The sequence below is a fragment of the Gopherus flavomarginatus genome, chromosome 9 (genome assembly GCF_025201925.1).
Source record: "Gopherus flavomarginatus isolate rGopFla2 chromosome 9, rGopFla2.mat.asm, whole genome shotgun sequence".
In the NCBI taxonomy this organism is placed as follows: domain Eukaryota; kingdom Metazoa; phylum Chordata; order Testudines; family Testudinidae; genus Gopherus; species Gopherus flavomarginatus.
The window spans coordinates 23,224,872-23,250,182 of NC_066625.1; the positions used below are offsets into that span (position 1 = coordinate 23,224,872).

At 43.9% G+C, this 25,311-nt stretch overlaps 1 protein-coding gene across 2 annotated transcripts in view; it reads left to right on the top strand.

Moving 5' to 3' along the window:
* LOC127057570 (uncharacterized) overlaps window positions 1–25,311 on the top strand; it is a 188,997-nt gene that overhangs the window by 102,756 nt on the left and 60,930 nt on the right. For both annotated transcript variants that reach the window (XM_050966400.1, XM_050966401.1), the window contains exons 34-45: window positions 186–320; window positions 804–923; window positions 2,163–2,255; window positions 3,892–4,109; window positions 7,985–8,178; window positions 9,262–9,564; window positions 10,519–10,748; window positions 13,082–13,243; window positions 18,497–18,574; window positions 22,217–22,573; window positions 23,193–23,549; window positions 24,665–25,015. In XM_050966400.1, the coding sequence (XP_050822357.1) occupies window positions 186–320; window positions 804–923; window positions 2,163–2,255; window positions 3,892–4,109; window positions 7,985–8,178; window positions 9,262–9,564; window positions 10,519–10,748; window positions 13,082–13,243; window positions 18,497–18,574; window positions 22,217–22,573; window positions 23,193–23,549; window positions 24,665–25,015 (2,598 nt within the window). The remainder of the gene's footprint in view (window positions 1–185; window positions 321–803; window positions 924–2,162; window positions 2,256–3,891; window positions 4,110–7,984; window positions 8,179–9,261; window positions 9,565–10,518; window positions 10,749–13,081; window positions 13,244–18,496; window positions 18,575–22,216; window positions 22,574–23,192; window positions 23,550–24,664; window positions 25,016–25,311) is intronic.

Sequence of the window (25,311 nt, forward strand, 5' to 3'; positions counted from 1 at the left end):
TCTGGGCAAGTCATTTCACCTTTATTACCAAAATTAGTTTACTTTTCTTATGCTGCTCAGCAAGTTCCTTCAGAGTCATAATGCAACAGCTCCCTAGTAACGGGATATCGCTCATATTTCATAATAGGTCGGGCTAATATTCTGCTTGATTTGCTAATTCTAACAGCTCAAATCTCAACACACAGGCAAAGCATGAGATTGAAGCTATTCTGAAAGTCAATAAGAAAGATGCCATCAGGCTTCTGGGCAAGTACCTCAACAAATCCAGTGAGATGGATTTCAGACATCTCTTACACATGGACGTGACTCACTCATTCCAGGTATTTGCGCTGACACCTTACATACTTACTAAGAACTATTATTTCCTCCCTACCAAGATACAGTTTCTCCTTTCTTTGTGTCTCTTCCCTTCTGCCATTCAATAATCTTTCAATGTACATTCCATTGTTTTTCTTTAACATTCTTTTGATTTGGAGAGTTCTAGTTAACATTCATTTTTTTCTGTGTTTACACAGGACATAGCACAATGGGATTCTGGTCCATGACTGGGGCTCCTAGGTGCTACCACAATACAGATAATTAATATGACTGGAGGAAGCTAAAATATACTGATCATTTGGTTTTTTTAATTGGAATAATTAGGAGGTTTTTTCAACCAGGGAAGGGGTCATTCTATGAATTGAGTTAAAGTTTTATCTACACACACATACACTTACTTTGCAGTAAATGTATGGGTAGAAAATGATGAAAGTTAACTTGTATAAAAATTGCCATTATGCACAAATTGTGTTTTACTTGAACAGCTCCAGTTTCCACAAGCACTGGCCCTGAATGGAGAACTGTTTTCCGCGCAAACCAAAGTGGAAGTCTTTGACTATGGTGTGAATATAAAAGCCACCATCAACAGAAATGATTCTTCACAGGTCAGGTTCCTCTTTGTTGTGATTCCATTGCATGAACTGGAGTTATTGTGATGCACCTGCTTATTAATTCACTCCTGCAAAGGGTAAGCATAAAACCAGTGTGTTGCTCATGACCTCTAGGTCTTGTATTGGCACTTTCCATAGGAGTGAATTTAACTCTCTGGAAAGTTTATATGGTTTGATTTAACTCTGTACAATAAATTCCTGGGGAACAGCATTCAAGGAGGGGAGCACAACATTCATAAGGCCATGCAGTTCATGGGGAGTCAGATGAGTCTTATTGTGGAGAGGGAGAAACCCAGAGCACCTAGCTAGGTTTCTGTGGTTAGATTGTGGCTTGACTGCTGTGCACAGTTAGAATTTGTTTTTATTTCAGAGATCGCAAACTTTGGAAAGTTTACAGAATGTCCTTTGCTATGAGGAATTTATCCTCAAATAAAATACCTCTGATGCCTAAACTTCAGAACCTTCCAAGTGTTTAGTAACACACTAGACATAGAATGCTTCCAGAAAAGATTTGCTAGTTGAAAGTATCAATGCTGGGAAGGTGGATATTTTCCTCAGAACTGGGAGATGGACCCATGTTAAGAAAAGTGTAGTTCTAGCCATGCCGGTCCCAGATGTTATCTTTTATTGGACCAACTTCAGTTGGTGAGAGAGACAAGCTTTTGAGCCACACAAAGCTCTTCAGAGCCTGCTCAAGCCTGAGATGCATCTTCAAAGTTCTGTCTACACAGTCCTCTTTAGAGTGCTAGTGCAAGCCTTGCTAGCCCGAGTCTCTTGACCTGGGCTGGGAGGTTCCTTCTCCCTAAGTGAATGTTCTTCTCTGCAGAGTGTACTCAGGTGATCAGCACCTGGGTTAACCTAGCCCAGGTGGGAGTAGCAACACTGCAAGCTCTACCCATTTTACTGTGTCTAAGTGAAATCAGCATCCAAGCTCTAGCCTAAAACCCACGTTAACTGACCTGGCTGGGAGTAAACGCATCAAACTTAGGTGAGAAGGGTTTTCGTGTGAATGGGAAGGGAATTACATGGAATCTCAGAGTAAAAGCTTGGTTTAACTCTGCAGCGAAGACATACCCTAAATAGGTATTGGTGTATGTACACATGCACAGGGAGCAGGATTTGGGTAAAATTCAGAAAGCTTTGGAGTAAATTATCCTGAAACTCAAGTTAAATTGTGCTGGAATTTCACCATAATTCTTCATTTCAGCTGTGTAACTTCTCTTGTGCCAACAGTTCATTGCTCAACTAAATGGATCAAATACTCACTTTGGATTTTCTTCCCAGTTTACTCATCCATATCAGTCAAAATTCCCCCAAAGCTTTCAGGTACAGACTAATTTTAACTGAAATTTTAATTGGGGTATGTTTTCTTTTTATCTCTTTTCATTCTCCCTCTTTGACTATTTTCAGTTTTATTATTAGTTCAGCAACTTAGTCACTGGAGTCAGCCGTAGAATGTACAGTATCAATCACTCTATATCCAGGACATTTGAATCAGTAGCCTACATCCCACTTAATCTGTATTAAAATTGGTTTTGCAGTTTAGTAACAGTATTTTGACCATCTGAGCTGAGGCCACAAATTTCTAGCCTTGTCTCCCTCTCCTATACTACCAGGATCTGGGAAAGCTCAGTCTCTTTAGGGGGAATATGTTTCAGTTTGCTCTGGAGTTACTGCTGCTTGACAGAGCAGTGTGAACAGGCTGCGGAGGGATCTGGGTGCAACTTAACCTTGGCAGGGTTGGCTGCAGCACAGGGTCTTTGAGGAGTGATACACAATAGAAAGGGGAGGCCCTCGCTGGTGATTGCTCAGGAAAGCCAGTTTTAATCACCACAGTCAAGGATGGTATTGTATCCTCCTCCTATTACATGTTCCAAACAGAGTGAGATATGGCCAATCACTTGCATCTGGTCTGATTAGTCAATGTAGGGCCATATGGCAGTTCCAAAGCAGTGCATGTGCTTATCTTGCCAAAAGGCCCTCCTGCCTTGCACAGAGAAAGTTTCCTTAAAGCAATAAATATGGTAGTATCATATCATACAAATACAATAATGAAGCCAAACTCCCTAGAACAGGGGGGGAAGGGGACTTTTCTTTTAAAAAATCAATGCTTCATTCTGATTGCAAGCAGATGTACAATAAGTTCATATAAGTATGTAAAGCTTTGACATGGCAATAACTCCCTGGCTAAGATCATATGTAGTCTCTTATTAAATCATTCTCTCCTACCTCTTCTAGTACCCTATCTGTTCTGACAGGGGAATGGACTAAATGATCCAATAGGTCTCTTCCTTCTAACTTGTGTCATTTAAATTCACTGGTGCCAATGAAATACTACCAATATTTTGATCTGGGGCCCCCTCTAGCCTGTAATAAATCCCTCATACCAGGATTATATGTCTAAAACAGTGGAGTGAGTGGTTGGGGAATCTATTCATTTTTCCATTTAAGCAAAAATGCTTTCACATAACCAAGGACTAGTGATAGCACCTGGCAAACAAACTTCTATTAAGTGCACCTCACTGGAAATATTTACATTTGGTTCCTCAAAAATGTCCCATGTGAACTGGTGGTCTAGCCCAGTGTCCAGCTTGAGTAACTTGAAATTGTTGTGTTGATGAAGATCTTGTACTATCCTTCAGTGGGAAACTGTACTGAAAATATCTAATCAGTAAATGCCAAAGGCAAAATCAATTGTTGCTCTGAAGTATTTTTTTCTGAGCTCCACGGATAATGATTTAGCAGTGTCCAGAGTGGATGACTTCATCAGAGATAAAGAAATCACTCCAGCCTTTCTTTTAGTACTCTTAGTCATATTTTAATCAGGGATTTCTGAGACCCTCGTCCTGTACGTTACTCTCAGCAGTAGGGTTGCTGAATGTGACACCGCACTGTTTTGTCATGTGTCATCTGAGTTTCCTAATGCAGCAGATGTCTTGTTCTCATTTTCCCCTGCGTGTAGGCCCATGCAACTGTTAAGAGTTATGGTGAGAACAGTCTCAATGGATCACTTTACCTTCATTCCAGTGGAAAGGATCTAGCGCTGCTGGAAGTTGATATGAGCAAGGAGACCAGAAAGAACAGCAGGATTATTGGAGTGAGGGCTCTCCTGCATCAGGCAATTTTGACAGAACCAGAGTCTGTACAGCTGCAGCTAATGGGCAAAGCATCTCCATCAAGGTAAAGAAAACAATGTCGTGGTAACCTTCCTTAAAAAGAGTTCTGAAGAGTCTTCCCTAATAAATCTGAGTTCTCTTTTAAGCATGGCAGTTTGCATTCTGACATGTGCAGAAAGCCATTGAGAGTGCAATGTTCCATGCACTCTCCTTGCTACTTGAGTATTTTGCTTTTGAAGGGTATGTCTACACTACGGAATTATTCTGATTTTACAGAAACCGATTTTTGGAAACAGATTGTGTAAAGTCGAGTGCACGTGGCCACACTAAGCACATTAATTCAGCAGTGTGCATCCATGTACTGAGGCTAGCGTTGATTTCCGGAGCGTTGCACTGTGGGTAGCTATCTCATAGTTCCCGCAGTCTCCCCCGCCCATTGGAATTCTGGGTTGAGATACTAATGCATGATGGGTCAAAAACAGTGTTGCGGGTGATTCTGGGTAAATGTTGTCAGACAATCCTCCCTCCGTGAAAGCAACAGCAGACAATCATTTCATGCCCTTTTCCCTGGATTGCCTGGGCAGACGCCATAGCACGGCAACCATGGAGCCTGTTTAGCCTTTTTTCACTGTCACTGTGTCTACTGGATGCTGCTGACAGACACGGTACTGCAGTGCTACACAGAAGCATCCTCTTGCCTTTTGAAAGTTGACAATGATTGTTACCAGTCATACTGTACCGTTTGCTGCTGTCATGGGTGCTTCTGGCCAGCCTCGGTGAGGTTGGCCAGGAGCGCATGGGCAAAAATGAGAATGACTCCCCAGGTCATTCTCTTCTTTAAGTTTTGTCTAAAGGGAGAGTCAGTCCTACCTAGAATATCAGGCAAGCCTACTAAAGAACCAGAGAGGCAAGTGGCCGCTCCGGGTCAGATCCGCAGACATCCCGCAGAAATGATGAGCTGCATGCCATTGTAGGGGGTGCCCCTGCAACAACGCCACCCGTTGCTTCCCTTCTCTCCTACCCCTCCTAGACTACCATGGCAGTTATTCCCCCATTTGTGTGATGAAGTAATAAAGAATGCATAAATAAGAAACAACACTGACTTTATTGCCTCTGCAAGCAGAGATCAAAGGGGGGAGGGGAGGACAGCCTCCAGTTGCTATGATATTCCAGGCAGGAGTGAATCTCCAGGAGACAAAACTTAAAGAAGAGAATGATAAAACTTAAAGAAGGGAGGCATTCCCATTTTTGCCCAGGAACCTCCAGCAGACCTCACCGAGGCTGGCCAGGAGCACTCGCAGGACGACGATGACAGATATCAGTCATACTGCACCATCTGCCATCTGAAAGGCAAGGGAAGGGAAGGGGCTGCTGCTGCGTAGCGCTTCAGCACCGCATCTGCCAGCAGCATCCAGTAGACATATGGTGACATTGAAAAAAGGCGAGAAACAATTTTTTTCCCTTTGGTTTCATGGGGCGGGGGGGTGCTCTGATGACATATACCCTAAACCACCCGCGACAAAGTTTTTGATCCTTCTGGCTTTGGGAGCTCAGCCAAGAATTCAAATAGTTTTCAGAGAGTGCGGGAACTGTGGGATAGCTACAGTCATCAGTCTACCCTCCCTCCGTGAGCCTCCATTTCATTTGTTGGCTTTCTGGTACGCTTGTCTCAGCTCCTTAAGTTTCACGCAGCACTATGTTGAGTCCCTGATGTGGCCTCTGTCCATTATGGCCTTGGATATTTTTTCAAATGTTTTGGCATTTTGTCAAATCTGATAGAACAGATTCATCTCCCCATACAGAGATCAGATTCAGTATCTCCCGTATGGTCCATGCTGGAGCTCTTTTTTGATTCTGGGACCTGTGCTGATCAGCACTCCACGCTGAGCAAACAGGAAATGAAATTCAAAAGTTTATGGGGCTTTTCCTGCCTACCTGGCCAGTGCATCCGAGTTCAGATTGCTGTCCAGAGCGGTCACAATGGTGCACTGTGGGATAGCTCCCGGAGGCCAATACCATCTAATTGCAGCCACACTAACTCTAACCCGAAATGGCAATACTGATTTCAGCACTACTCACCTCATCAGGGAGGAGTACAGATATTGATATTAAGAACCCTTTATATTATTGTTATGTGGACGGGTGCAGCATTAATTCAGTTTAACACTGCTAAATTTGAAATAAACTCGTAGTGTAGACCAGGCATTTTTGAAACACTAAAACAATCTTGTAGCCCTCTCTCTACTGGTTGCTTTCTTAGATCATTGTTCATAGATAATGGAGAGAACAGGAGAGATTCCCTGTGAGTAAATTAGTTCTTCATGTTAGGTTATCAGTTGTTTTTCTCATTTTTTGTCCTCTGTCAGATGAAGCAGAATTGATATTTAGCAGCTACACTGGGGGGAATCATGAAAGCCAGCATAATTAACCAATATCTGAAAAGTTCTGTGAAGAACCTTTGGGGGCAGATATGGAATTAGCACTCTAGCTTGTCTAACTCCAAGCCCTAGATTTAATCTATTAGACCAGGGGTGGCCAACCTGAGTCTGAGAAGGAACCAGAATTTACCCACGTACACTGCCAAAGAGCCACAGTAATACGTCAGCAGCCCTCAATCAGCTCCACCCCTCCCCCCGCTCCCAGTGCCTGCTGCCCACCGGCAGCCCTGATGATCAGCGCCTCCCCTTCCCTCCCAGCACCTCGCAATCAGCTGGTTCATGGCATGCAGGAGGCTCTGCGGGGGCAGGGAGGAATGAGGGCATGGCAGGATCAGGGGCGGGAAGGGGTGGAGTGGGGGGCAGGGCCTGTGGTAGAGCCAGGAGTTGAGCAGTGAGCACCTATGGCACATTGGAAAGTTGGTGCCTGTAGCTCCAGCCCCAGAGCCGCATATTAACTTCTGAAGAGCCGCATCTGGCTCCAGAGCCACAGGTTGGCCATCCCTGCATTAGACCATGTCTCTCTTAGAGCAGTGTTTCTCAACAGCTGCTCCATGGACTGGCGCCGGTTGCTGAGATCTCCTTGAAACAGTTTAGGAAGGCAGCAAGACAGTCCCTGCTATCAAAAAGGTTAAGAAACACTGTTTTAGAGGGCACTGGCACCAGCACCACCTCTCACTCCTCTAGCAGTTTTTTTTAAACTTCTCAAATGTAAAATTATCCACTGAAAGAGGCTTTAAATTTTTACAAAAATCCAAGTATTTTGTGCAAAATTTCATTGAAGTGGGGGAGAAAAATGTGAAATTACTACTTCGAGTATATGTTCTTATGAGAGCACCAATGCTGGACGTGCATGTGCCCATGCACTCTCAATCAGACTGTGCAAGTCCTTTTCCACTTTATCCACTAGACCATGCTGGTAAAATTAGCTAGTTTTACAAGATTTTAAAATGTACTCCACAGTAGATTTTAAAAGTTCTTTGAGTACATTGGGCCACAATTTCAGCCTGTGTGTTCATTTTTGCACAAACAAAGAGTGTCTTGCGCATTGCGGAGGGGTGTGGTAAGCAGTCAGCCAATAGCAGGATGCCAAACAAGCTCTGTTGCCGCACAGATATGAGTGTAAATAAATAAGAGCAGCCTTGAATCTTGTTTAAAATTTGACCTGTTGAGGGTAACCTCTGGAATTCTTTTTTCTAGTGAGAAGCAGTGAAATCTGCTCTAAGCAAATGAAAATAATAAGAAGGAAGCTTGCTTATATTTGGTGTGTTTATGGTCACCAAAATCTAAGTGAAGGAAAAATTGTTCTCTGGCATACTTCATGGATTTTTTCCCATGTTCTACGCTTGTCTAACATAAGCACAGAATATACACTAAGCAAAATGGAGGGTCAGTTTTGCACTACATTAACAGAGGTAGAGTGACATTAAATATTGAACACCAGTAACAAATCTTTATTGATAATAGTGTGTGAGCTACTTGTGTTTGTTTCTTTCCCTTGTAGACTTCTATTATCTTCTGAGCTGAAGCTAAATGAGAACAGACTTCATCTAGTTTTTTTGGGAGCGATGGAGCAGAAAGTTGGTCTTCTCCTGTCCCTGAATGGGAAAGTCCAACACAACATTGGAGGCTTGAAGATCATACCACAGCTCTTTTCTCTGAATGGATCTCTGAAGCGCAAGAACAACATTCATGAAGGTGCTTCCTCACTATGTGCTTTGCTGTAAGAGGATAGTTAAGAATGCAGCTACCAAAGGAAATTTATTATTATTCGAGTATAAGATGTCCTCCACTGTGGTGTCTTGGTGCATTTAAAACCTACTAGCAGCCTAAAATGAAAAGTATAAATTTAGTATCTATGGTGATGGTTTCTTGTGATGTGAACAGTTGTCCACTGGGTGATCAAAACTGGGGAGAGGGTTTCAATGGAAATTGACAATAAACAAAATTCATTAAAATGTTTCTATTTTGACTGAAAATGTACATTTTCATTGGAAGACATTTTAAACTCTTTCAGGCCTAAAATGAAATTTTTGGGTTTTCAAGGTTTCATTTTTTGACAAAACTCCAAAACATTTTGAAGAAAATTTGGGGAAAATGAAACAGGTTTTTCTTCATTGCCATTGTTCTTCGGGAGCTATAACATTTCCCAACCATCTCTACAGTGTGTGTGTGTGTGTGTGTGTGTGTGTGTGTGTGTGTGTGTGTGTGTGGCGGGGGGAGGGACTGGCCCCGTCCCCTTCTGGGCTGTGTCTGTGGAGTTCAGTGGGGGAGTAGCTGACAGGTGTGCTGCGGAGCTCTGGGTGGGACTGTGCACATGGCGGCTGTCCCATCCTACACCATGCACTGTTGTAGTACAATGTGCCTCTGGGGCAATGTGCTTCCTGGGTCACAGTCCCTCCCCAAGTTTCCCCGGATGATGCATTTTACTCAATCCCGAGCCTTGAAAAGCAGAGTTTGGCTCTTAAGTATCAAGCAACTTTTTAAGAAGAAACCTATTGTAGATAGCAGATTATAGAAATACTATTATAATATAATGTGCTTTCATCAAAAGGTATTTCCACTAGCTGACTAATTGCTGTCTCTCTCTTTCAGTAAGCAGATTCCCTAACTGGAATGAGCTAAATAATTTATTACAGCTAATAGAAATGCATTTCATTCCTGTCCATGTTAAATTAAAGGGTTACTGTTCATGTTTGTCAAATCTAATTATTTTTCTCCTCTCATGCCGATTTCCCAACCCAAAGGGCTCTGTGCAATTCTTATTTCTGTCCCTTACAGGTAACATTAGTGTGATGATCAACAAGGCACTATATGGGCTGCATCTCAGGAACAGAAATGTATTTGGGAATATCAGCCTGCACAATGTCACTTTCACATTGACTCAGAACGGAAGCCAGGCAATCCCAATGGAAGCAAAGTTAAAAGGACACCTGGAGCTCAATAAAGGAATCAAAAGGGGTCTAGCCAGCTTCCAGGTGGATGAGCAAGCTCTCTATGTAGATGTTTCCAATGTCATGAATCAGGGACACAGAGGAATTGCTGGGACTCTCATACATAACATCACCTCTTTAAAAAATGCAGGTATGAAAAAACTACACCTCAATCAAATTGGTGTGTAACAAAACATGGTAAAGGTGAATTTAATCTCAGTGTAAGTGGGTGCAAACCCAAACAATCTAGAGTCAGTGGGGTTGCACTTGCTTACTCCAGGGCCAAATTTGCCCCATCTCCTTAACTTCAGCAACATTCTTATTGATATTCTTAAGAAAATGCAACAGAATGGATGCAAGACCTGTTAGTCATTTAAACCCTTATGTGTATCCCTGCTTAATGCACGTCCATCATTTTTGTACATCTTTTCCTTAGGACAAGTCAGAATAGTTTCTTGTAAAACTCCGATTGTCTTTGAATGAACCACCTTGTGGAATAAGATAGTGTAAGCATCCGTTTTCTGAGTAAAAACAAATGTTTTAGCCTTTTCTGGTATGTAGGTTTTGAAAGCTCCCTGGCTGAATGCACCTAGCCCTCTGCTCTTGAATAGTCTGGTTTGGTTGTTTTGTTTTTTTTTTAAATTTCTAAATGCAATCTGGTGGAGCTACACACAACACACTCCTATCATGCAGAATTCTTTGGAATGTCCCAGCGAGGCCCCAGGTATAGATTCTCAAAGACTATACAGAACAGGAGAGTTAAGAATCATCCATCCCTTTATTTAGGAAAGATGATCTTTTGGTTTCCAAAATACATTCCAAATCCAAGTAATATCTTTAATTTAGCCTTGTTAATCCTGTAACACTGTAGGGGGTTTCATTCCCATCAGTCTCTATTGTGAATACGTAATAGAAGATGCAACTCACTGATCTATAGTAATGTTAGAAAAAGCTAGGCTATTATTATGAAATGTGATAGAAACTATTGATTTCTCCGTTTATAACATTTTATAGATAATTGCCACTCAGTGGTACTGAAAATTCCTTGAATGCTTCTTGCAGCATTGTATATCATTTGTTCTGATTTGGCTCTATTTGTCAATAGGATTTCCTATAGATGGCACTATCACTGCCATGTACGACCATGTCATTGCCAACCACACTGTTACTATGGCCTTACAGAGTGGCAGCGAAAGGATTGATGCTGCATTTGGAGTTAAGAGACTGTCCTTAGGAGATTCGAAGTCCCAACTAACTGCAAGTTTGAAGCACAATATCACAAAGCTAAAGAAACACGGGATCCCTTTTACTGTAGAAGGTGCCTGCTATTACCAGGTAAGAAGACATGTATCGGGGGGTAGCCATGTTAGTTTGTATCCACAAAAACAACAAGGAGTCTGGTGGCACCTTAAAGACTAACAGATTTATTTGGGCATAAGCTTTCATGGGAAAAAAACCCACTTCTTCAGATGCATGGAGTGAAAATTACAGTGCAGGCATTATATAATGCTACATGAAGAGAAGGGAGTTACCTCACAAAATACAACTGAATTTGCTCCAGTCCTTTAGACAGAGACAAACGCCTACAAGATTTTTATCAAGCATTCTTAAAACTACAATACAGCCCTGGGGAAGTGAGGAAACAGATTGACAGAGTGAGACGGGTACCCAGAAATCACCTACTACAGGACAGGCCCAGCAAGGAAAATAACAGAACACCACTGGACATCACGTACAGCCCCCAGCTAAAACCTCTCCAGCGCATCAACGACGATCTACAAGCTATCATGGAAAATGATCCCTCATTCTCACAGATCTTGGGAGACAGGCCAGTCCTCGCTTACATACAGCCCCCTAACCTGAAGCAAATACTCACCAGCAACTACACACCACACCACAGAAACACTAACCCAGGAACCAATCCCTGCAGCAAACCTTGTTGCCAACTCTTTCCCCGTGTCTACTCTAGCGACACCATCAGAGGACCCAACCACATCAGCCACACCATCAAGGGCTCGTTCACCTGCACATCTACTAATGTTATATATGCCATCATGTGCCAGCAATGCACCTCTGCCATGTACATTGGCCAAACCAGACAGTCCCTACATAAAAGAATAAATGGACACAAATCGGACATCAGGAATGGTAACGTAAAAAGCCAGTAGGAGAACACTTCAGTCTCGCTGGACATTCTATAACAGATTTAAATGTGGCTATACGTGAACAAAAAAAACTTCAGAAAGACTTCAAAGAGAAACAGCAGAACTAAAATTCATTGGCAAATTTAACACCATTAATTTGGGCTTGAATGGGGACTGGGAGTGGCTGGCTCATTACAAAAGCAGCTTTACCTCTCCTGGAATTGACATGTCCTCATCTATTATTAGGAGTGGACTACATCCACCCTGATCGAACTGGCCCTGTCAACACTGGTTCTCCACTTCTGAGGTAACTCCCTTCTCTTCATTTGTCATTATATAATGCCTGCATCTGTAATTTTCACTCCATGCATCTGAAAAAGTGTGTGTTTGTTTTTTTACCCACAAAAGCTTATGCCCAGGTAAGAGTGATTGATTAGTTCAGTCTCAGGCAAAACAATGTGAAACAATTGTAGATTGTTCCTGTGGGCTGTTAATCAAATGCTGCGTTTCACTCTAGAGGTAACTGCATTTAGTGGTGGCAGAGTAGATCCCTACACATGTGTTTTCTGAATTGCTGTACTGAAGACAGATTTCTGCACAGCTTTTAGTCATACTTTACATCAATCATCTCAAATATGGACTGGATTTAAACTAAATAAACTATGTTAAATTCTGGATTTAAGTTAGTAGCCCGTTGTACAAGAGTAGAATTTTCTCCATTGTATAGCCTGATTGCACAGAAAAATGAAGCCGGTAGGCAGAGCCTACAGGGATAGTGCAGCACACAGGCTGCTGTCAGGAGAGTGCTCACAAACCAAAGTATTACTGATGGATCTAACACTGCTGTAACCAACCTTAACAATTTCGCTTTCATGTCTGTTCTAAAGAGATAAACTTCACATCCCTTTCCTTCCAAGCTGTTGATCAACACCCTCTTCTCCTGTGTTATTTCCTACTCTGGTGTTGTGTTTAAGCACAATCCTTTGCCATAGACTTTCTGTGCGAGCAAAGCACAACCTCTTCAACCCCTGTTGTACAAATGGAGAAACTGAGGTGCAAAGTACTTTCCCTACCACTCAGATGTGTTGCCAGGCTAAGATCATTCTTGTCAGTGATGAACTCAGATACTATGGGAAGGAACAGTAGTAAAATTAATGAAGTCCCCTGCTCCAGAGGACTCTGTGCAATTGCTCTTTCAGTTACTGGTACTATTGTTGTAATCGGCCAAGCTGTCGGGATCTGGTCCTTCACGGTACTGAGTGCTCTCCACTCACATTGGGATCCAAAGGAGCTGAGGGAGTTGCACCTTGCAGGATTTAGCTTTACATGAAGATTCCATGTCGAAGACAAAACCAGGCTGAGCAAGCCTGTGCAGTGCCCCTTTGATTATGATTCTGAACGGTGCTCTCATTTTAAGAGGCTGTTGTCTTCACAACCTGTGGAAACAACTTCTACTTGTTTGCTAGCTGCTACTATTTTGTTGCTGTTTGGTTTTTCTCACAGTTTGGTTTCTCTTCTGGTTAGAACTTCAGCAAGAGGATAGCTGCTGGGGTAACAACCAGGGTGGAGAAGGAACACTTCACGGTGGGAGTGGAGAAGAAAAGCACCAGCAGTACTGTGAAAATTGCCCTTTCATTCCACCATGACCTGGGAGGACTGCTTAACATTGTCCCACCAGTGGTACAGGTTGGTAGAAAAATCCTTGCCTGGGGTATATGCGATATATCTCACTGCCCTTCATGCTCTGTTTCTCAGGTTTAAATCTTGTAAAGAAGAGAGCTAGTGGGTCAAAAGGGGGGACCCTTTTCCCAAACAAGACCAGCATGAAAAGACCCATCATTCAAAATCCCATTGTTCTTTTAAGCACTGCAGGACATATGGGACTAATTTTTCAAAGCAAGACACAATGGTTGAACCCACCAAAATGCAAAATGCAGACCCATTAGCACGTTTACATCATTATAAGCTAACCAGGTGTCTAGTAACTCATGTTCTAATATGTGATTTTACAGATGAGGCAGGCTTGGTTTTTGTGGGTCCAGCTGTTATTACTGTTCATTATTGAGATTTGCAGTAATGGCCAGAAGATGCTAGGCACTGTGCAGACACAGTTCCTGCCCCACAGAGGTTACAATCTATATCACTTGAAAATGTGTTCCATGGTACAGCAGGTAGCATTAAACACATTCATATTTATTCTGGTGATAATTATGTTTACTATGTCATTTTCATTTTAAAAGCAGGAAATTTCGCAATACCGTGGCAAACTCAAATTCACAGTGTGGCCAATAGATTTTTTTTTTTTTTAAGAATGGATCTCACTCTATGTTCAGTAAATAAACTTTGCCTACTGTTTTGAGAACATTCTCCTCTCTCCTGTAAATGTTCTAGTCAGTTTAAAGACAAGCTTTAGCCTCAGAGCTGACCTGCTACTTACCTATTTGAGCTATCGTTCTCAACTCAGGCCATGTCTACACTTACAGTTTTGCAGCGCTGGTAGTTACAGCTGTGTTCGTATAGCTGTGTAGGGCCAGCGCTGCAGTGTGGCCACACTGACAGCTACCAGCGCTGCAGTGTGGCCACATTTGCAGCACTTGCAGCGCTGTTGGAAGTGGTGCATTGTGGGCAGCCATCCCACAGAGCACCTCGTCCCATTTTGGCGCTGTGGCTTGTGGGAAGGGGAAGGAAGTGTGCGGGTCTTTCCGCTTCCTGTTCCAACGCCCCGTGGTGCTTTGCTGCACATTCCGAGCAGTTTGGTGGCATTGTGAGTCTGCAGCGCGATTTCTGAGATTTCTGTTATAAATGGAGCCTGAGCTGCTGAGGACCTTGCTGATGAATGTTGCCAGCACATCACGCATGGCAGTGGAGCTATTCCTTCAGCTGCAAAGTGACAGTGAGGAGTCAGACGATGATATTGAAACGCCTGACACTCAAGACACTCAATTGCTTGTGGCAGTAACAGATGTGCTTAGCACCGTGGAACGGCGCCTTTGGGCTCGGGAAACCAGCACTCAGTGGTGGGATCACATCGTCCTGCAAGCATGGGATGACGAGCAGTGGCTGCAGAACTTTCGGATGAGAAAAGCCACTTTCATGGCACTGTGTGCTGAGCTCACCCCTACCCTGCGGCGCAGGGACACGAGATTGAGAGCTGCCCTGCCAGTGGAGAAGCGGGTGGCTATTGCAATCTGGAAGCTGGCAACTCCAGACAGCTACCGATCGGTGGCGAACCAGTTTGGAGTGGGAAAGTCCACCATTGGAATGGTGCTGATGCAAGTTTGCACAGCCATTAATCGCACCCTGCTAAGAAGAACTGTGACTCTGAGGAACGTGCAGGACATTGTGGATGGCTTTGCAGAAATGGGTTTCCCTAACTGTGGAGGGGCAATAGATGGGACGCATATTCCTATTCTGTCCCCACCTCACCTGGCATCAGAGTACGTGAATCGCAAGGGGTATTTCTCCGTGGTTCTGCAAGCGCTTGTGGATCACCGTGGGCATTTCACTGACATTTACTCAGGATGGCCTGGAAAGGTGCATGATGCACGCATCTTTCGGAACAGTGCCCTGTTCAGGAGGCTGAGGGCCGGGACTTTTTTCCCAGACCGCAAGATCACAGTAGGGGACGTCGAAATGCCCACTGTGATCCTTGGAGACCCCGCTTACCCCTTAATGCCATGGCTCGTGAAACCGTATACAGGGAAGCTTGACAGGAGCAAGGACCGGTTCAACTACAGGCTGAGCCGGTGCAGAATGACTGTGGAGTGTGCTTTTGGCCATTTGAAAGCCCGCTGGAGGTGTCTTTATGGGAACCTAGATTTAGGGGAAAGCAGCATCTCTGCTATTATATCCGCGTGCTGTACCCTCCATAATATTTGTGAAGGGAAGGGTGAAAGATTCAGTGAGGAATGGACCTCCAAGGTTCGACGCCTAGAGGATGAATTTGCACAGCCAGAGAGCAGGGCTACTAGAGAGGCCCAGGAAAGGGCTTCAAGGATTAGGGATGCCTTAAGGGAGCAATTTGATGCTGAGAGCCAACAGTAATGTTTGGTGCCTTTGCTGTGCTCCTTTCTACCTTGGGGTACAATATTTACCACTTCCTGCAATAATAAAACGTATTGTAAAAGCGATAAAATCCTTTATTCAAAGTACAGTACATAAAAGGCCAGGGGGGTTAGGGTGGTGGACTGTACATTCAGAGGTTTGAATATGTCCTGTTTGGATTACTGTTCAATGTCTGCTGCACTTCAGGATTACTATGCTGCAGGGTAATGGGGGTGGAGTGCACAGGGTAAGAATTGTAGTTATCAGGGCTGGTAGGTGATCGTACAGGTGTTGGGGGCAGCTGGGGGTAATAAGAAACTGGCTGCTGGAGAAAGGTGTTTTGTGCAAGTACTAGGGAACAAGAAAGAGAGCTTTGGGAGGGGTGTGGGTTACCATGGTACAGATCTGCCTGCATGGCTATGAGAGACTCGAAAGACTCAGTTTGGCGAGCCAGGAGGCTTATCATCTGCTTTGAGGTTTTTTTGGTAGCCAATTCCTTTCTCCTGCTTTCTGTTTGCCTCCACTCATACATTTTCTCTCTCCATTCCTGCGTCTTCCTACTTTCTCTGTTGTAGTGAATCATAACTGCTTTGATCAATTCTTCTTTTGATTTTCGCGGATTTTTTCTCAAGTTCTGCAAGCGACGTGAGGCCGGTGATCCGGCTGCATTAGTCAAGGTCGCTAAAAAAAAACATAGATAGAAACATGTAATACACAGAGGCTACATTGTTTATTATCACACAGTGAAGGAGTTTTTAGACTTTTTGTAGCATCTTTCCCACATACCTAACATAACACAGAGAGGCCAGGGAAGTGAAGGCATGGCGAGCAATGGGGTGAGTGTTTCTGCCCCGACTGCATCTGGGAGGGGGAATTGACCGATGGGTCACTGGGGTTTATCTGCACTGGGTACAGGAAGTAGCTGGTGTCCTGCACAGGGGACAGTAGTGAACAGGAAGGTGGCGAGCTGCTGGCGGGGGGGGGCGGTCCGCGTAACTGCCGGCCTGCTGGTGGAGGGGGGAAACCGGAGCGCACCGCAGGGCTGGCTGCCTGCTGGAAATGGGGGGGAGAGACCGGAGCGCACCGCGGGGCTGGCTGCCTGCTGGGAAGTGGGGGGAGAGACCGGAGCGCACCACGGGGCTGGTTGCCTGCTGGGAAGTGGGGGGAGAGACCGGAGTGCACCACGGGGCTGGTTGCCTGCTGGAAAGGGGGGGGTGGAGACCGGAGCGCACTGCGGGGCTGGCTGCCTGCTGGGAAGGGGGGAGAGAGACCGGAGCGCACCGCAGGGCTGGCTGCCTGCTGGAAAGGGGAGTGGGGGGAGACCGGAGTGCACCGCGGGGCTGGCTGCCTGTTGGAAAGCGGGGGGAGAGACCGGAGAGCACCACGGGGCTGGCTACGTGCTGGAAGGGGGTGGGGAGACCGGAACGCACCGCGGGGCTGGGGGGGGACCGCAAACCTGGCGCCCTGCACTCAAGTATCCCTAAATTCTCAACAGGGTTTCCTACTGCCAGATATATCACTGCTGCGTGTTACCTAGGAAGAGAGGGAGGGTCTTCTACAGCAATGTGAATTCCGCCCTGGCCCCTATGCAGCTTGCCTGTGTGCAGCCATGGTCCCCCTACCCCTCGCTGCACAGTGGATCGGACGAGTTAGCCTGACCGGGACAAGGACCACGGTGGCTCTCCCTATAAACTTGAGAAAGCACATTGCGCACGCTCTGGCTGCAACTTTTCAAGAGATTACCGAGGCAGATTACAGAGACGTGATAGAGCAAATTAATGGGCTATTCCACGTTTAGGCATGCATGCAGGCAGCCATAACCCAAACCCTCCTCTCCCAAAACATAAAAATCTGCTTACCCCGAGCACGCTCCGCAGCTTCTTCTTCACCAGCAACTTCCCGCTGCTGCGACTGGCTAGCCTCCTACTGGCTTGAGAAGAGCTCCTGGCTGCATGCCTCCTGGGACTCCGGGGTGTCTCCCTCCACCCCAGTAGCCTCACTATCAGCTTCCTCTACACCCTCCCCCACTTCTCCCTGCTCTTAACTCTCCATCGTGCTCCTCGGATTGGCAGTGGGGTCACACCCAAGTATGGCATCCAGCTCCTTGTAAAAACGGCAGGTTGTGGGGGCAGCTCCTGAGCGGCGATTTCCCTCACGGGCTTTGCAGTAAGCACTCCTCAGCTCTTTTATTTTGACCCTGCACTGCAACGCGTCCCGTTCATGGCCCCTTCTCAGCAAGGACTGTGATATCTGCCCATAGGTATCATAATTTCTCCGGCTTGCACAGCTTCCTCACTCCAAACACTGATGAGGTCCTGCAGCTCGGAATTGTTCCATGCTGGGGCTCGTCTGGGGCGTGGAGGCATGGTCACTGATTGATTGATTGATTGATTGCACTCCACACCTGGCTGAGCAAACAGGAAGGGGATTTTTAAAATTCCCAGGGTATTTAAAGGTGGGGTCAGCTGAGCCCAGGGCAGTGGAGTGTGCATGATTACCAGAGAGGCTTCTAAGGTATGCTGGGATACCTCCTTATACCATGGAGGTCAATAAAAGCGCTGGTGGGCGTCCACACTTGCTGACCAGCGCTGGATCACCAGCGCTGGAGTCCCTACACCCGAGGCTCGACCGGGTGTACGGCCAGCGCTGCAACCAGGGAGTTGCAGCGCTGGCCGTGCTTTGCAAGTGTGGCCACATCCTAAGTTGCAGCGCTGTAACCCCCTCACCAGCGCTGCAACTCTCCAGTGTAGCCATGGCCTCAGGCTGATATTTTTATGTCTCCTTATTCTTTCTCCTAAAAAGCAATCTCTTCACTTACTCATTTAACTATCTGCTCAGTGTTTAGTCTGATTTACTCTCATTTTTTATTAATATGTTATGCTGATATGCCTGCAGGTCAATTGCAACGGAGAATCTACCACTAATCAGCTTTCTGGTCATTGCAGTGGAGAGGTTGCCAGCTGTTTATTTGAGGTACCAGTTTTGTTCTCAGAACTCTGCCACCAACAATGTACTGTTTTAAGACCTAATTCCCATAGAGTAAGTATCGGAGCTTGTTGTAGGCGCAGAAATGGGTCTGAGTTAACAGGAGGTTTTGTACACACTTTCAAGTATCTTCACTCCTTTAATAGCACCAGGGACATGCAGGACAAAGCACTTGTTAAACAAAAACTGGACATACACATGTCAATGTTTAGTCTTGCCACAGCTGGATGGGAGATTAATTCTGAGTTAGAAGCATCAACACAATTCATATTCCAGTGGAAAGAACAGGAGTACTTGTGGCACCTTAGAGACTAACAAATTTATTTGAGCATAAGCTTTCGTGGGCTACAGCCCACTGAAGTAGCCCACAAAAGCTTATGCTCAAATAAATTTGTTAGTCTCTAAGGTGTCACAAGTACCCCTGTTCTTTTTGCGGATACAGACTAACACGGCTGCTACTCTGAAACCTATATTCCAGTGGCATACGTTTGCATCCTTGGTACATCCATACACACTTACTTTAAAACCCATAGTGGAGGCAGGAGGTTTACAGACCAGACAGGTGCAGTTTCAAAGGTGCTATCTGAGCACCAGTCAACAGACAAGTTGCATGATTTAAAATCAAAACTCAGTGCAAGTGGTCTTACCTGGGAAAAAATCCAGTGGCATCATGAAACATAGGGAGCATGCAAAAGCAAAAGAATCTCATTGATGTTGTTGGGTGAAGTCCAAAAAACCAACCGTCTCTGTAAACTAGAAGTGGAAAGGACTAAAAACTACTTCAACATGAGCAGAGCTCTTCTGTTATTGAGCAACCAACCTGGAATAAGTTGGACCTAGGAGCAAAAGTGGGGGGTTTGAAAGAGAATGTCTGCCTCAGAGAAAATTGCTGAATGTACTGATTGCATTGGTCCAATAAACTGTCTGTATCTTTGTCAAATCACAAGATTATAAACCTTAAAAACCTATTAGTTTGTTACCCTTTTTACCTTTCCCCACTGGATCAGAATCAGTATTTTTTTTCCCCAGCAGTGGTCCTTGGACCAATGATAAAAGAGAGAGTTTTAAGTCTCATGTAAGAGGACTCATCTCATTGTTTGGATTACCCCAAATTCCCTGTTCATCCCTTTTTATGCCATGAACATTTATGAAAAAAGCAAAGAACCTAATGAAACTGATTGTAGTGTGAGCTGTCCTTCAGTGTTATGGAACACTTCTCTTCATCCTTTTCCCACCCCACAGAGAAGGCACATGACAGGAGGAGTGCTATCCCAGAAAGAGACTATAATAGCTCAAGAGAGCCAAATGTGCATGTGTGAAGTGCTGTAATTGGATTTCCAGCAGTGTTGTTCAGATAAGAAACCTCTGCCATTCTGAGCAGGGCAGGAGATTCAAAGGAAGGTTCTCTTTCATTGACACTACCACTTAGCTGGTTTATCAACACATTGACATTATCCCTCCCTGGTAATAGTGCTGTGGCTACAGTGATCTCACAAAAGGTAGCAGAGAGAAGCTTTTGGTGTATTAGGGAAGGAATTAGGGTGAGAGAGAGGAAGTGTGTCTGAGGATCTATACAACACTGAAACTGATCAGATGAAAAAGCTGCTAATGGCTGTACTGAAAGAATGGTGTTCCAGCACTGGTCTCAGTCACACAAAGGCATTCAGTCCTTTCATTCTGTTGTCTTTCTCAACCGCAATGAAAATTTGCAAAATGACAGTGCATTGCCCTTACATGTATGGTGGAGCCATCAGAACACAAAAAGAACAGGAGTACTTGTGGCACCTAAGGCCTGATCTACACTGGTGGGGGAGTGGATCAATCTAAGATACACAACTTCAGCTACGAGAATAGCGTAGCTGGAGTTGATGTATCTTAGATCAACTTAAAATCACTTACTTTGCGTCCTCACGGCACGGGATCTACGGCCGCTGCTCCCCTGTCGACTTTGCTTCCACCTCTCATCGAGCTGGAGTTCAGCAGTCGACGGGAGAGCGATCGGGGATTGATTTATTGCGTCTACATTACACACGATAAATTGATCCCCAATGGATCGATCGCTACCTGCCAATCCAGTGTAGTGTAGACATACCCTTAGAGACTAACAAATTTATTTGAGCATAAGCTTTCGTGGGCTACAGCCCACTTCACTGGATGCGTAGAATGGAATATGCATTCAATGAAGTGGGTTGTAGCCCACGAAAGCTTAAGCTCAAATAAATTCGTTAGTCTGTAAGGTGCCACAAGTACTCCTATTCTTTTTGTGGATACAGACTGACACGGCTGCTGCTCTGAAGCCTGTCATCAGAACACAAGTTACTGTTTGAGTTCATGACACAACATGTGGTTGCAACAGAGGTATATGGTCGGATGATCATGCCAGTAAGCAATATCCATTAGCAAAGATTTATTTTTATTTTGTGTCCTGTCTGGCCTTTTCACCTATTAGCTACTCTTGCACATCCACACCCCTAATGTGATCACTCTGAAAATGAAGTTTTACATTTGGTCACTTAGGGATGGTTAACAATCAGATGTTACAGCCAAAGAACCACAGAGAGGGACTGTTTATGGTTCTCCCTCCAAATCAGCATGTACGTTTTTTATACTACATAAATTCAAGGGTTGCGGAAATAGGACTATTTTTTAAAAAAAGCAAAACTGAAAGAGACCTTTAGTTACTGAATCTTTGGATGGTCATGATGATATACTGTAACTGGACTGGGGTTTGACAAATCATGTATTTGTTAAATAACGATAGCAGTTGTTAGTTTAGACGAGTTATTTCAATGGTGGCAGCAAGTTCAAAGAGACAGATACCAAATACGCCCAAAGTTTTTCGTCTGAACACATTAGCCAAGAGGAACAGAGCTGATATTGTTCCAATCCTGATATAGCTGTGTTGCCAGTGCAACTCAGTGTTTGAATTTTCTCGTACAAGCTCTCTTTTTTTCCCTATTTGGTAGTTTGCTTGGGAAGACACCTGCAAATTTGAACAGTTTTTGGAAAGACATTCCTTATGTTCTAACACTTTCTGAACATTTTAATTAAAATATGCTTACAGCAAGCAATTTGTACAGGATATTAAAGTTGGCATCAGAAAGGGAGAGATGCCTGTGGCTAACAGAGGCTCCTGCTTATGCTCATAGGTCACAACAGACAAATATAGTTTAATTCTAACCTAATTTATGTGCATCTAATCCCCACTAACACTGGGCAAATTCTCATTGAAGTCAATAGGAAACTGACTCTGTTTGAGGTCAGATTTCAGCCTGTTGGTTGCAGCTAGCCATATCAAGCTCCCCAAATTGCTAGAGCTAACTCCAGTCTGATTTTATTAGTATTATGAAGAAAGTGATGGGAAAACTCAGTATAAAGACTCTGGGCCGGATTCTCTACTTGTGTAGTCATTTATATCTGTGCAAAGTGGGTAGGAAATGGTATCAGATGAGAATTATTTATTCACGTGATGCCAGTTAGCATTTTACATCCTGTTAGAACAAATATAAATGACTACATGACGTGCACTGAGGTGCAGAATTGGGCCCTGTTTCTCCAAGGAGCCATTTTAAAACAACATGCAGGGTAACATGGCAACTAAATTGGCAATACAGTTCTTCTCTATTTTAGACACCAGCAAGAATTTCACTTAATGGGTCAGTGTTCACCAGCGACTCTATGGCCAACTTCATTGGATATGTTTCTTCCGATGACACCTTCATCCGCATGCACCTCCATGCCACCTGTGGCCTCCAGCACAGTGTGGAGATTGGCTTCAAGCATTCCTTGCCTCAGCTTCAGTCTCTGGGCATAGCCAAAGAGAACCAACTGAAGATGTCAGCGGTAAGAGGAGACAAGTATAATGGCCTGCTGGATATTGTCCTTGGACAGTGCACTTTCAAAGCAGATGGAGAAGTGAGACCAGAAAGCAATGAAACAGATATAGAATGGATTGTTACTCTGATGAATTCGTGTGTCACCCTTCAGGTAATTATCCAATTTGCTGTTCTATAAAGTGTTTTAACCTTTATGTTTCAAGTTCTGAGTGGGCACAAAGAACTACTTCCATATTTAACACCCTCTGCCACTCTTACTCCTGGAGTAAGAAGCTACTCAATGGAAGAGTGGCAGAATCTTGCCTTGTAGGTGGAGGAGACAGGGTCGGTTATCAAATGTGTCCTGCAGTAGCAGCAAATTAGTGTTTGCAGAGACAGATGTTTTAAGGTTGAGAGCTTGGAGTAATACAGTGACAGATGTTACTGTCATTGCCGTAAAATAATGTTTAATCCCAACTTTATAATTAAAATAACTCCTTCCCCCTAGACTCCAATAAAATCATATCCTTTCTGTCTAGAATTAGGATTTTAGAAATTTACTTTTCCTCTCCAGTATTTATTAAAGAGTTTTTCTCAACGCATTGCTTATTCCTGAGGCCATTTCTGATTCCTCTGTAGAACACAGGCTGCATTAAATGGTCCCATCCCTGGGCTTTTTGGACCAGGAAGGAGAAATGCCTTGCAATCAAATAGAATGAGATTAATAGGACAGTTTCTTCTACAAAAATATGTGGCTTATTTTTTGACACAACTTTTCTCTTCTGTCACAGAAGGTGGGATTACCTCAGATTCTAGTCACTGGGGGCTCATTCATTGTCAACACCTGCAATATTAGTTTAACAATAAACCTCCAGTGCGATGGCAAAACAACTGATGTGCAAATAGATAGCTCCTGCGGACACAAACACGCTTTCCAAGGAATGTTGAGGCACTCAGTCCCCCAGCTCAGTGACATAGGGCTGCCTGCTGAAAACTCCATCCTACTTTCTGCAGCTAAAGGATCCACCATTGAAGGCATTTTGTCGCTACAGGCTGGTGAATGCAAGCTCAAGGCTAGAGGAGATCTACAGACCCAGAATAAAACTGAATGGACATTGGAGACAGAAACAGAATGTCAGCTTCTGCAGGTAGTCTGAGTGGCTTTTACAAGAGATTCTGGATCAGTAAAATAAGGACTAATGGGGATTCAGCTAGAGTATGCTATGAGTGGGTAGCGCAAGCCTCTCTGTGTTTCTTTGCAAGCAGATCTCAGTCTTCAACTACAGCACTGGATTGAGGAACTGGAAACTGCACAGATCTCTGATGTTAACAGATGTCCCCTACAGAATAGAACTAGATGAAAATTATTGCCTGTTGCCACTATGGCAAGGTTTGAACGCCATGCTCCAGCAGAGGTTGTCAAAAGTTTTTGTTTCTTTCAAAAGAGTTCAGGTTTTTTTTCCCTTCAATCAAGAAATATTGAAATTTTGGGTTTTTCCTTTGTATCCCCACTGAATGTATTAGAAAGGATGATTCCTGGGGCTTTTTGTGGGTTATTTCTAATTATTCATATTTTTGCCATTAATTTTTCCAACATGAACTTCTTTTAAAAAGGCTATTCGGTGTCAAAAAGAAAAAAGGCAGAAAATTGCTACCATTCACTGTGTTGCCTTCAGTGATAGAAAGATGAAAACCTAAAATTCAAAATATTAACATTTTTAAAATATTTTTTCCTGAAAACTTTTGAAAAAAAATATTCAGTTTTGAACCATGAAAACCATGCAGAAGCAGCTTTGGAATTTCAATTGGTTTTGCAAAATTGTTTTTCCATTTTTTCCATCAGTTGCATAGAATCCCACATGAAAAAACTTATCTGTTTTTATGCAGATGAGTGTATTCTCAAAATTCCAAATGGTTCTGGACTGAATTAAACAAGGGATGGTCAATAAACTTTCCTAGACTGAGGAACTAGGAAGTTTTGAATTTTTGTAATTTAAAGACTTTATACTATCTGTAAAAGAGTTGTAAGTAAATTCTAGGGGCCAAATCCCAAAGTCCTTTTTCAGTCTTTACTCAGACAAAACTCCCACTTCAATGGCTGCAGTGGCAATTTTGCCTGAGTAAATGGCTCCATAAAGACTTCAGGTTTTGTCTCTGAATTTTTTAATGTGACCATCTCATGTCCCATGAGCTGATGGGGGAAAAGGTAAATCCAAGTCTCAAAGTGAATTTATAATCCAAAAGGATATTTGTCTCTTGATAGGATCTCAATATCCCGGTTCAGTCGCAGCTCATTGGATCTATTCAGAGGGATGGCTGCCAAGCAGAACTTCTCTGTACCCTCAAAACAGATGGCAAGTCTGCCCATCTGAAAGTGATAACAAAGTGCCAGCCAAAGGTCACAGTGGAAATTGAATTCAGTCATGAACTGCCTCAGCTGAAGGAAATACCAGGAGAAAACAAGTTGTCCATCATGGCAGGAAAAGAGTTAAAATATAGTATTGACATAGAATTGAAATCAGGCTCTTGTGAACTTCAAGCCAATGGGGACCTTCAAGTGGAAAACAAACTTCAGTGGAAAATGCTTATGGAGAACAAATGCAAAACAATGCAGGTACTGCCTGGCATAAAAAAGATGAAGTAAGATAACTGCTTTTACTTGTTACTAGCTGCAGCTAGTTCTAACACAGGGCTCAGTACAGGATTAGCTAATGATGTCAGTGGGAGCAGAGCCAGGACTTTGCTATAAAGAAATTTAGATGATGCTAATGTAACAAAAATGAATCCTGTAGGGACTCCATGCTCCTTTCTGAGTGTATAAAAAATAATGTTCCACTCTTGGAGTCAAAAACACTGTAGCAATACTATCACAGGACACAGAGCCAAATTCTGCCCTGACTTGCACCCCAA